Source organism: Argentina silus, assembly GCF_951799395.1.
Source record: "Argentina silus genome assembly, chromosome: 1".
Classification (NCBI taxonomy): Eukaryota; Metazoa; Chordata; class Actinopteri; order Argentiniformes; family Argentinidae; genus Argentina; species Argentina silus.
The window spans coordinates 35,882,275-35,895,097 of NC_139655.1; the positions used below are offsets into that span (position 1 = coordinate 35,882,275).

A 12,823-nucleotide genomic window follows, 5' to 3' on the forward strand; every position below is an offset into this window, starting at 1 on the left:
GTGCATTCAATATGTTTATATTATCAACATTTTTCTTATTGAAAATCATAGCAGAATATCAAAAGTCTGCGTGAGTGACAAGGCAAAAACAACGCAAAACAGTGGAATCCAGACAGACAGATATGAAAAAAAAAGTTGAAGGTTATTTTTGTGTCAATAGAAGTAAAAGAAAAAAAATGAAAAATATATATTTTTCTATAAAATGTACCCCAGTGACACAAAGAAATCACCCAAATATTTGTTGGTTGCTGGTTGCTTGAAAACTAACTTGAATACATACATATATGTTGTACAAAGACAGACACGAAAGAATATCATTTGTTTTATTGAATCATTTAGACACATTTATTTGTATGTGAAAAAATAACATATAAAATAATTTTAAGCCCTAAATCTACACTCTAGACAATTAGACCAAACACAAAGACAAATTGTCTAGTTGAACAGCTTGCAGTAGCTGAAGCATTTAACATGAATCAAGATTGATTCCTAAGAAAATATACTGTATGGATATATTTGCACATTCTTGAAAATATTTCTCTTTCATTTCTCAGTCTCATTTCTACATCACTGCATGACAACAATAGATCTGAAATATAAAATGTAAATGAAATGAATAGTAAAACAAAACAAAAAAAAACCCAAATAAGAAAATATGGAGGGACAAAAACATGAGATAACAAATATTTAAAGCACTTTCTGTATTCTATCTTCGCACCACTACTTTTGAAAAGATGACATGACCTATGATGAACCTGACATAGCACAACAGTTTAAAACCATAACATTATGAGTATCTGCAAATCAGAAGGTGTCCAGTAATCTTCATTTGAAGTCATGGGCCCAAAATAGTAACGATTTTCTGATCACTGCGATTTTCTCCGCAAAACAAGGCTCAACTTACATCACTGTACATCACTAGTAGCTACAGTGTTTGTCAGTCTTAGTATAGGAAGGGGATAGGAAAAAAAATGGACAATGTATTTTACTGGACACAGATTTCAGATGACCCCTTTGTACCAAACATACACCAGAGGGCACTGTAGTAGTATTTTAGACCTGCTATGGTTCCCTGACATTTGTCCTCAACATCATCTGATTGGAAGCAAGCATACTAAGGCTGTGACCAAATGCTCATACTGTAACCTATTTAGTAGCCATTTTCAGTATGCATGGTAGGAAATTTTTGCAGTATGCAAAATTTAACGAAATTGAGTATGTATAAAATGGCAGGATGTCATACTACATTTGCCTTTCCATGTAGGATGAATTCACTGCACACTATTCAGGAAGTCCTTTCCGATTTTAGTCCCACAATTCAATAAGTATAAGGTTATAGTGGTGTCACAGTCGCAAGCTGCTGACCCTCTGTGGCTCAGTTGGTAGAGCATTGTGGGTTTGATTCCTGCTGGGACCATATATACTGAAATGTATGCACTCACTGCAATGTAAGTCGCTTTGGATAAAAGCATCGGCTAAATGGCATATATATATATATATTAATGGTGCAGGTAAGATAAGCGGGCAGTAACGAAAACAAACCAATGACCATGAACAACATGGTTGAGCTACAGATGACTGTTTCTCAGTATGAATGAGGTGTAGTATGTTCAAAATGTGTCCCTTACTGCATACTTCACCTAACAGTACAGTAGGCTCTAAATAGTATGTAGTATGCCTAGTATATAGTAGATACGTTTAGTAAACAGTAGGCAGTATGAGCTTTTGGTCACAGCCTAAAGCTTGATTTGGGAGCTTACCACAATAACCCTCTCTGCTTCCTCTTAATATCAGATTGTACTGGACTCTTTCCTTCTCTGGTTTCAAAGGCACCATCTAAGATAACTTTCTGGAATGAATTGCCAGAAGATTGATGAGTGAATCACACATCAGAGCTTCAATCTTGCCAGGCTAATAGTGCTATTGTAAGCTTTGCAACTGTGGCTAAGGTTAGTTTTATACTATTTTGCTGTCCTCTATGACTCAGTCTAACTGATCAATTTGAACATAAAACTACTAGGACATGGTTAGAACTCTTTGGTGTGCTGGGGGACACTGTTATTGTATCTCATAATGATAACATAATTGCATAGCCACATAGAATTGCCACCATCGAGGTAAAAAGACGTGAAACAGTCATCAATAAATCGTTCTCATGCTCTCGATTTCAGAGGCTGGTGGAGGCAGAAATCAGAGGACGGGTTCATTGTAATACATGGAATGGAATGAGGAATGGTATCAAACACACAATTGTTTGATACAATTCCTCATTCCGTTCCATGCATTACAATGAGCCTGTCCTCAGATTTCTACCTCCACTGCTCGATTTCCTATGTCGTGTGGATACTGGATATGATGAGGTGGAGGGGAAATACATTACAATATCAAACAGCAAAACACTTACAGCTATCTCTCTAAACAATCTTGATTTGACGTATAAGGTTATAGTGGTGTCACAGTTGCAAGCTGCTGGCCAACAGGCTCCACAAACACATTGCTTGGTCTACTGCTTTAAGCTCTAGTATAAGCTATCAGAGGTATTGTATAGGTATGATGAGCAAGAAGATACTACAGCAGGAGTACAAGCCATAGAATCGGGAAGTTTGACTGGAAGTTGAAGAGCTACATTGAAATCAATTAATTGCAACCAGTATTTGATTCAGGACACTCTGAAGAACATTACTAGAGGGTCATCACTATCATCACAATCCCCAACTTTGACACAAGGTACCTCCCACTCCTACCTAACACCCCTCAAAGATATACGTAAAACATCCTGTGACATCGTCAACATGACCTTTCAAAATGCAAAATATAAAAAATACAAAATACACGATTGGGGACTATAACAAGGATTCAAACAATTCCATTAAAAAAGACGATCAGTTGTGTGCCATAAAGCATCAGGTGAACAAATTAAGGATTAGGTGGGTTAGGGGCAAGCTTAATGGATATAGGGCCCCTATTGTTTGGCAGAATGGCCCATCAGTTTGGTCCATCCAATCCAGAAGGGGCATTCAATCATACAGGCATATGCATCTCTGTGTATTCGTCCTGCCCCTCCTTCTCATCAAATGTCGGTTCTGCGTCGTCTGCGTCCAACTGAGAGAGACAAAGGTAGAGAGAGAGAGAGAGAAACTGAGCTTCGAGGTCAAGAGTAGTGGTCATGGTCAGCATTTAGGATGAACCTTATGAGGGGCTTTTCTTTGACCCAAAGACACTTTACAAAAAGAAGTGGACATTACAAAAAAGAACAACAACAACAACAACCAGCTAGACCAGAAAAACAAGACAGGGAGACAGAGAGAACAGATGGAGTACAAAGTTTAACGTTGGTTTCAACGGGGAAACATGCTTTTTGGCACAAGCTGCAGTTCTCCCCATGGCCACATGGTATAGCCGGCTTCAAAATCTCTCTGCAGGATTGCTCCCCTGGTGTGTGTGTGTGTGTGTGTGTTTGTGTGTGTGTGTGGTAGGACTCAGACTTACACATTGCATCTCTCGTTTGGTGAAGATGCGGGGCAGCAGGAACATCTTAATGGGGACGGTGAGGATGAGGATGAAGGGGAAGGCCAGCGATGCAGCGGTGGACATGACCGCCCAGAGCGTGCTCAGACACACCAGCTGGATGACTGTGAACAGGTGCATGCGCAAGGTCCTCACCTGGAACAGAGAGATATTAGCAGAGCAGTACGGTTATGTATGCTGCAAAGACTAGCTTAGCTGCATTGATATTCCACTACACTACGCTATTTATTGTATTGTTATGCTGTCTGTACATCAAGGAAAGAATGGACAAAAAACAAACTATATTGTTTGAATCGATCTTTTCTCATTGAGTTACACTCTATAATTAAGTACAATGTATGGTACCGGACGATATGGGGAAAAAGTCGATATCATGATAATTTAATAAATTGTCATGATAATGATATGAAAGGTGACATCATTTAAATTTTTTTTTTTTTTACATTTATGCCATTTAGCAGACGCCTTTATCCAAAGCGACGTACAACAATACATTTGTTTAAGTAAGTGAATCATCTATCCAACAGTCATCATAAGACAAAGTAATCAATGCTAACACCAGGGGCCATTGGCAGTCGTAATGCCAGTAGGCATTTTTTGTTTTTTATAGATATATATTTTATTAGCAGGAGAGAACTTGTACAGGGGGATAGCAGGGGAGAAGAGGTCTCGGGTTTAGGGTTAGTATAGGGGGGGTAGTGTTCCTATTGCCATCTGAGACATGAGTGTGGTATGGCAACTGCTCGGCATCTGACCGGAAAGCACTGCAGAGGGTGGTGAAAACTGCCCAACGCATCTACCGGTTCCTCACTCCCCTCCATCGAAGCTGTCCAGGGCAAACGATGCTTGCGTAAGGCACGCAGCATCGTCAAGGACATTTCTCACCCCAACCACAGACTTTTCACCCCACTCCCCTCCGGGAGGCGCTACAGGTCTCTCCGCACCCGAACCAGCAGGTTCAGAGGCAGCTTCTTCCCTGCGGCTGTCACCCTGCTGAACTCGAACACTGCACCTACCTGACAACCTACTACCCCTGCAACCCCTGCAACCCCTGCAACCCCCCCCCCCCCCCCCCCCCACCCGGACAATTGCACTGTCACTCCCCTCTCCCCTCCTGCCTTCAGCAGGAGTCGGACCTCACTCCCCTCCCCTGCTCTTACTCAATACCACTCCCCTGCTCTTACTCAATACCACTGCTCTTCCTCAATACCACTGCTCTTCTGTACATATCTGTCCATACTGTTCATACTGTTCATAATGCACATATCTTTATATTTTTCTTAATACTACTGTTAATACTCTGCACATACTGTACATACCTGTTTATACTGTTCATACGGCATTCCATATTTATATTTATTCTGCTATCTACCTCATGTACTGTGAATACATATATACTGCTAGACTGCATTACTATACAGTTCATATGCTGCTACACTGTTCATACTGTAACTTATTTACTCTGCTATAATGCTAATGCTTACTCATATACTGCTCACACTGCACTACTTATATTATACTGCACTACTTACTGCTCATATATTGCACTACCTGTAAATACTGTTCATTGCACTTTCTGCTTTTTTGCACTTCTGGTTAGACGCTAACTGCATTTCGTTGTCTCTGTACCTGTACTCTGCACAATGACAATAAAGTTGAATCTAATCTAATCTAAACATTCAGGTGGCAAATGTTGACATAATTTGTATTTCATTCCAAACTGTATATTTCGATTAGCAAAATCTTTGGGAATGTAACATTTATCATAATCTTAATAATCAAGACTGATAAAATCAGAATATGATCATTATTAGGGCTGGCAGTCGATTAAACACATTTGCTCACTATAGCTTTAACTTCTTGTCCTTGATCTGACATATAGAAATCCAATAAATGTTTTTCTAAAATGTGTGTCAAATTTCAATTGTGCCCCAATCTTCTTAAGTTTACTATCCCCGGAAACAAATGGCTTTGAGCTCTGTGGAATGTCTTGAGGTGTCAACTGTGATGTCATCAGTTTAGATGCAATAAGATGAATGATAGTTGGTGGTCTCCTTATCAACAGCTCCTGATTTAAATACTGTGGTTTTTAGGATGATATAAAAAGCAGAGGTCAGGGAAAAGCTCTCTCTCTTGTTCCTGTGTCCTGTTGTGAGGTTCTCATCATGTTGTGAGTAGCATTGTTTTGTGATGACCTGTGGTAATCTCTCTCCCTCCTTCTCTACTCTCTCTATTAGAACGTACAATTTTTCTATGAAGCATTTGCCTTGTAATATATGTATAAGTACACAGTATTATTAAAACCTAATTTGATTAATTCTATTTGACCTTTCTTACACTAAATAAGCACAGACTCAACAATTATTTGCACATAGTGATAATTACATTGGAGTCAGATTATCAATATTAGATATGCTTTGCTATCAATAAAATATAGCCAAAAGTCTCTGCCGAACATAAATGTGGAAACAGATATTAATATAAATCCATCTACAAAAGCTTTAGTTCATACATCTGTTTGATTATTCTATTCCATTCTATCTATACAGCCCTAATTATGATGTAAACAAATAACATAACATGGCTACTGTCCTTACAAATATATCATGAAGGGTTTTATTATATGACAGCAATTATTTTATTGGAAAGAAAATATTTTTGGGACAATGGTGGATATAACGTTTTGGAATGAAACTTCATGTACTGTGTTTGGGAAGCTGCCCCTAGATCCCACAGTAGGTGTGCTGGGATGTCACTGACCTTGCGGACATAGGTGTGGTCAGGGTGGTACTTGGGGGGCCTCAGCAGCAGAAGCATGCGTTCTGTGAGCTGGATACCATTGAGTGACATCACACCCATGTAGAGGAATATCCCGAAAAGGACTGCGATGGGGATCTGGCGCAGGAGATCTCCGATCACAATGGACATACCTGCCCAGGGGAGGAGAGAAGACATTGCTACCCTGTGAACATCAGGAGGAATCACTTTTTGAAAAATGATATTCTATACTCTCCATCATTAAGCTAATAATTCAAGCAGTTATGATCGCATAATATCATCATTTGAGGATGATATAGTATATCAATCATGTCTGTCATGTCATGTTAAATGCAGCGGTATGCCACAGTACAAATAATGTTCAGGAAGAAGTGGTCTCAGAGTTTCATAAGGTATTGAATGTGACACCCACCAACGAAAACAGCCACCAGGAGCCCTGTTACCCTTTGCTCCTTCACTTCCTGGATACGGGGCTTGTCTCCCGGGGCGACAGCCTTGCTCATCACAGTTAGAGCGTTGGCGTGGGTGACGGAGCGCACCGTGGCACCAGCCAACCAGGGGAGGCCGAAGAGGGCCGAGATCCCGCCCATGGCTACGATGAGCAGCAGGTCCAGGTGGAACCCTGAGCCCTTCACCAACATGCGCTCCTTCTTACTGACGATCAGCCTGAGGGGGAGTAGAGGGAGAGAAAGAATGACATTTTGTATTTATTTATTATTTTGTTACTTGTTCTTTTGTTGTCCCATTCTTACCAGTTACCTGTTATTTGTATTTTAGCTGCTTCTCTGCTTCTTTTATTCCTATGAAGTGTGTTGTGTTGTGTGTGTTGTTAAATAAAGATTGACTGATTGATTCATTGATTGCTGTGTCTTGTAAAATTTGAAATACAACATTATACATAGAAAGCATGAAGGAGACAGCAAGTGAAATGGAGAGAGAGAGAGAGAGATAAGGGGTATTGGGAAAGAGAGAGAGGGAGAGAAGACAAAGATGATAATGGGAAGGGAGAGGGAACGGGTAGATACTGGGAAGATACTGACAAATAACACTTACAGTACTGAATGATGTGAAGAATTGCATTAACCACCTTTACTGTATGTAATTAATGTATAGGCATCTATGTATTGGCATAGGCTGTTCATAGGAGCCGTGATGTGTTATGAAAGGATAAGTATTATAATGCACCACAAGCATTATACACAGGTGGCCATCAAACTCTTCATAGAATGTTATACAAATAAAGAATGTAAGGAATGCACCTGGCCTGGCAAAAACTGTGTGTGACCAGCCTATAAACGTAACGATGAAGTGCTAGGGTGAGAAGCAACTAACGTAGTGATCTGCGTTTCCATGAAGATGAGGATGAAGACAAGCAGGGCAGGTAGGATGCTGGCGGCCATCATCCAGACAGGGAACTGGCCATCGGAGCCCAGAGGGGGGATCAGCCAGCCCCGCTTCTCTGGGCTCGTCACAGAGAAGCCTTTAGGCACGCTCAGCTTCTGTACCAGGGGTCAAAGAGGAAAGGTCAGGGTGAGGGGGTAGAAAAGGTGCAGGAAACACTGACCTTTGTAGTCAAAGGGGGAAACAATCCTGTACATCAAAATGTTTGGCTGGAGACCAGCAGTCAACATGATGGAATGAAGTTAGTTGTACATCAGCTGGTGTTTGCCTAATGTATGCATTATTTGTTCATATACTAGTCTTGTGCCAACACAGTTACATTCCGAATACAGAGGGTACATCTCTAGTGAGCCAGAGAGAATGACACCATTTAATCTTGATCAAATTGGTTTAGTTTATTGGTGTTTACTGTTGCTAAAATGGATTCCAGTGGCCCTACAGCCAGCAACAACAATCAAATGTCTACTTTACAGACAATCAGCCTCTTGGAAGAGTGACCTTCAAGCTGCATGCCAATACTGTGCCAACAGTATTTACTACGTAATTACCTGAGTGAAGGTGTCCTTCATGTTGTAGTCCACCAGCACCATGATAAAAATCCCTATTGGAACCCCAAAATCTCCAATGATCCTGCGGAGCTAGAAGCAACACACGACTGTCTGACTTTGAAGCAGAGATTGGCTGAAATAATCAACTCCGTTACGATATATAATACTACTAAATTAGAATGTATCAGACCATCCATGAAAGTTGGATGTACACGCAATATGGCTGCAGTAAATCTGCCTATACTATAATCACAGTGTTCCTGCCACAGGTGTAGGAGCGAAATATACACTTAAATGGCAAATTGTAAAACTGGAGATACCAGTAGATATGAGTTAGACCAGATAGTGTAAGATCAAAGGCAAAAGGGGCCAATGAGCCTATGCATGCTGTACTTACCCTGCCAGGGAAGAAGGCGCTGTTTTTAAACTTGCGCAGGTAGAATGCGATAAAGAAGGTTCCGGACATGAGGACGAGGGACAGGAGGGCCGTGTTGGGCTCTCCCACAACCTTGCCAGGCACGGCAGGCACCGTGCTGTTGCAGGCCGAAGACATGTTTGTGCTGTTGCCCTCACAACAGCGTTGGAGGGGATGTTCTTGGAAGATCTAGAATGAGGGTTAGACAGACAGACAGACAGACAGACAGACAGACAGACAGACAGACAGACAGACAGACAGACACACACACACACACACAGTCAAATGGTAAGACTTAGAAGTGTCATCAGCATGACATAAAACGTCAAAGGCAGACAAACCATTTGATTCTAGTACTTATGTCAGCCAGTGAACAAGCTAACCATTACCATCATAACCATTATGTGTAATAGCCATAAACCTGATCATGAATGTTATGAATGCTTACTGTAGGTCACCATAAATTCACTTGATGACGTGACCGCAATCGACCTCACCTTGACAAGCTTGGAGAAGGTCTCGTAGATGAAGATTAAGGAGATGAGGAAGGAGAAAATCTCCTGGGTGAAGCGTGAGACGAAACGAACCAGGAAGCTGCCTTCAAAGGCCACCATGAGCACCACGATGAACACCAGCCAGAACCCGATCCACACCCGGCCCGTCAGGTACTCCATGTCATTGGCCTTGCAGAACTGCACACAGATGGGTACACTGTTCTGTGATGTTCCACTGGTCCCAAATTCTATGAAATCCCACTAACCCATAAAGCCGTTTTAAAGCCTAAACACATGCTTCACAAATAAATAATGTATATAAGGATTATGTCACATGTAAGGACCTGGTTAAAAACCCTTTACAAGAATTATAAGACTGCTTTATGTATGTAGGCTTTAGGAAGGGTTTATAATTGGTTTAAAATAGTATTGTATCATTCAACACTATTGTCCCTGTTTACTCTAATGTACATTTTGAGGGTGAGTGAGAGGGGGGTGAGTGAGAGGGGCTTCCAAAAATGAGTCCCCATGGCCCACTGTAGTGTATGAACTGGTTTTCATTCCTCCAGATCTATTCCTTTATCTAGCTTTGAGGGGGATTTGTAAAAACCATGTAGAGTGGTCAGTGGCTCACAGAGTAGAAGGCCTCCTCGAACACCAGCACTGGCCCGGAGAACCCCACCACCAAGAGGGGCTGGGCCCCCAACAGGGAGAAGAGGATGCCCTGCATCGACGTGGCGATGATGAGCTCAGAAACGCCAATCAGTCCTTCTGTTTTCTCACCTAGAGGAGGGGACAGAGGAAGTGAACACCACATCTAAATGATAGCGTATGTCATATCCCTTGTTTTTCCCAGCCTCAGTTCTCTCTTTCTCTTGTTCTCTCAGAGTAGCCCAGGCGACATATGGCGATGCTATTTGTGTGTATTGGGGGGTCTAAACTGTCTTTAAAAGTAACACCTTTCTCTCCCCATTTCTCCTTTTCTCTCACCTTTTCTCCTAAACTAAACGCCTTCCCCTTCCCTGCCTCCCATTCCCCTTCCCTCCCCGTACATCGCCAATTGTTCTTCTCCCCTTCTCTCCCCTGCCCTCCATCTTCTTTCCCTCCCCCTCTCCACACCTCTCCCCCTCAGTATCCCCTCCCTTTCCCCTTCCCTCCCCATACATCTCCCCCACAATTCTTCTTCTCCCCTTCTCTCCCTCTTTCTTCTCCCCTGCCCTCTCTCCATCTTCTTTCCTTCCCTCTCTCCACACCTCTCCCCGTCAGTATCCTCCCCCCCTATGAGAGCGGTGACAGACCCAGCAGTCCTCCGAAGGTGATGGCGGGGGACAGGGAGGCAAAGTAGATGAAGATGACGGCGGCCATACACTGGGGGTTCAGAGCGTCCCTGAAGTCACTGACATATTTAGGGTAGCGCCGCGTCACGTCCCGGATGAGACCCCCGAACAGACGGCCAGACCTCTGGAGGGGGTCGTCCCCGGGCTTGAAGGGCACCGACAGATCTGGGTAGAAGGGGAGGGCAAAAGAGAGAGAGGGGGGGAGAGAGAGAGAGAGAGAGAGAGGGAGAGGGAGGAAGAGAGAGAGAGAGAGAGAGAGGGAGAGGGAGGAAGAGAGAGAGAGAGAGAGAGAGAGAGAGAGGGAGAAAGAGAGAGGGAGAGAGGGGGAGAGAGAGAGAGAGAGAGAGAGAGAGAGAGGTGTAGAAGGGAGGAAAAAAGGAGTCAAAACAAGGTATAATGTTCACTTATTTTTTTATTCCCACACACTGAATGTATGAGTGTACAATGACCTCGATATTGCCTTCAGCTTTTGGGCTGCAGTTTGCGTTCAAGCTCCTTGCTCTGGTACGTGTGATACCAAGACAGTACGTCTGTAAAACGTGTGCGTTACCTTTTTTTTCCCGGCTCTTAGGCTCTTTGGCCTGCAGCTTTCCCCCCTGCTCCTCTCTCTTGCGGAGCATCTCCCTCTGGAAGCGAGCAACGGAGCGCAGCAGCTCCTCCCCTCCCACCTCCGACGGCGGCAGCACGATGCTGCAGTCCAGGAAGCTGTTGATGGCGCTCAGCAGGTCCTGGCGCTCGTCCGCCAGATACGCCGCCTCGTGGAAGTGCTGGTGAGCGGTTTAGTGGACAGTGTGTGATAACCGTGACCGTAATAACAACATTCGTTAGGTATTCGTTATAAAGTGCTGACTAAGTGCTTACTTATAGTATGACTTATTTCACTTCATTTAAGTCATTCAACAGCGCTTTTTTTCCCAAAGCGACTTACAATAACTACATTTGTCTAAGTTAGTGAATCAACTATGTAAAAGTCATCGTAAGTAAAACCTTTAATAAGAACAGGTAGATCGTTCGGCAGACACAGTGCTAGAGAAAGGAACCAACTTTATTTATTGATTATGACAATAAAATAAATAAATAAATAAAAAGCCTACTGGCATTACGACAGCCTATGGCCCCTGGTGTGAGCATTGATTACTTTGTCTTATGATGACTATTGGATAGATCATTCACTTACTTAAACAAATGTATTTGTTGTAAGTCACTTTGGATAAAGGCGTCTGCTAAATGCCATAAATGTAAATGTAAATGTTCTTGAAAGTGGCATATTAGCAATTACGTGATTGTGTATAGAGTTGAAGTAGCTGCTAGTAGTTGCCACTGATAATCTCGTAAACTATGTAACTATGGCTCCCGTTCTCCTGACAGAGGGTGTGCGGCTCACCTTGTCAGACATGAGTGTGGAGATGGAGCGGCCGATCTGGTGGTAATCTATGTTAGCGGTGGGCGGACCCAGCAGCAGGAAGAGGAAACGCACGGGGACGGGCACCTCCAGCACCGACTCCAGTAGCACCGCCTCCTGGAGACGCACGAACGCCATGGACGGCCGCTCCAGGAACGCCACGCTACCTGCGATGTAGTGATAGGAACTCAAATAAACACAACATGCAACAACTATGACTGGTCCACAACGAATACACATGTTGCTGCTACTACCAATGACTGTTTCTTCTGTTTCAGTTACTACATATACTACATTGTTGTGTCATCAATGCTGACAGTACAAACACAACAAAATATTACTAGTCCTGCTCCAGGAAGGCCATGCTGTAGAAGGAGTGGTAGGGATATAAGACTCAACATACTACAACCTAATCTACCACTACAGCTGCTAAAATACTACTGATGCTACTGTAATAGTCTCGGCATAACATTTTCCAGTTAGATGACCTGAATCATGATCTGTGTCGTGTGTCAAATCAAATCTGTGTAAAATCGAATCAGCTGTCATAAGCTATCCCAAGTCTAGCTTTAAACTTTCATCACATAGCAGCCTATGCCTACTGTATAGCATTACGGTATTGTTGATTTGATGTAGGTACTGTTACGAATGTTTGTTTGTTCTTTTTTAAATAAAGGATAAATTAAAGAAAAAATTAGAGTAAAATAAAGAAAATGAGAGTAGAGTGACGATGCCTACCCACAAGGACGACCGTGGCCTCTGCGTTTTCAGGAATCTTCTCCAGCAGCTTGAGCTCGTGCTTGGACTTGGACCTGTGCAATGTCAACGGAGCGTCTTTCTGTAGGGGACGGAGGGGTTTAGACTGCTGTCTCACTCACAAACACACAGACCGGCTTGAAAACAATTTGAGAACACACACG

At 42.7% G+C, this 12,823-nt stretch overlaps 1 protein-coding gene across 1 annotated transcript in view; it reads right to left on the bottom strand.

Annotated features, from left to right (window-relative positions):
• Positions 1 to 3,021: 3,021 nt before the first annotated feature.
• Positions 3,022 to 12,823, bottom strand: part of slc4a2a (solute carrier family 4 member 2a) — a gene marked incomplete at both ends in the record, with an annotated part of 32,240 nt that continues 22,438 nt past the window's right edge. The window contains 13 exons of the mRNA XM_083690260.1: positions 3,022 to 3,102; positions 3,490 to 3,663; positions 6,289 to 6,458; positions 6,719 to 6,972; positions 7,639 to 7,805; positions 8,256 to 8,345; positions 8,653 to 8,859; positions 9,168 to 9,362; positions 9,799 to 9,947; positions 10,463 to 10,666; positions 11,052 to 11,268; positions 11,886 to 12,070; positions 12,642 to 12,741. Coding sequence (XP_083546386.1) covers positions 3,022 to 3,102; positions 3,490 to 3,663; positions 6,289 to 6,458; positions 6,719 to 6,972; positions 7,639 to 7,805; positions 8,256 to 8,345; positions 8,653 to 8,859; positions 9,168 to 9,362; positions 9,799 to 9,947; positions 10,463 to 10,666; positions 11,052 to 11,268; positions 11,886 to 12,070; positions 12,642 to 12,741 — 2,193 coding nt within the window. The remainder of the gene's footprint in view (positions 3,103 to 3,489; positions 3,664 to 6,288; positions 6,459 to 6,718; positions 6,973 to 7,638; positions 7,806 to 8,255; positions 8,346 to 8,652; positions 8,860 to 9,167; positions 9,363 to 9,798; positions 9,948 to 10,462; positions 10,667 to 11,051; positions 11,269 to 11,885; positions 12,071 to 12,641; positions 12,742 to 12,823) is intronic.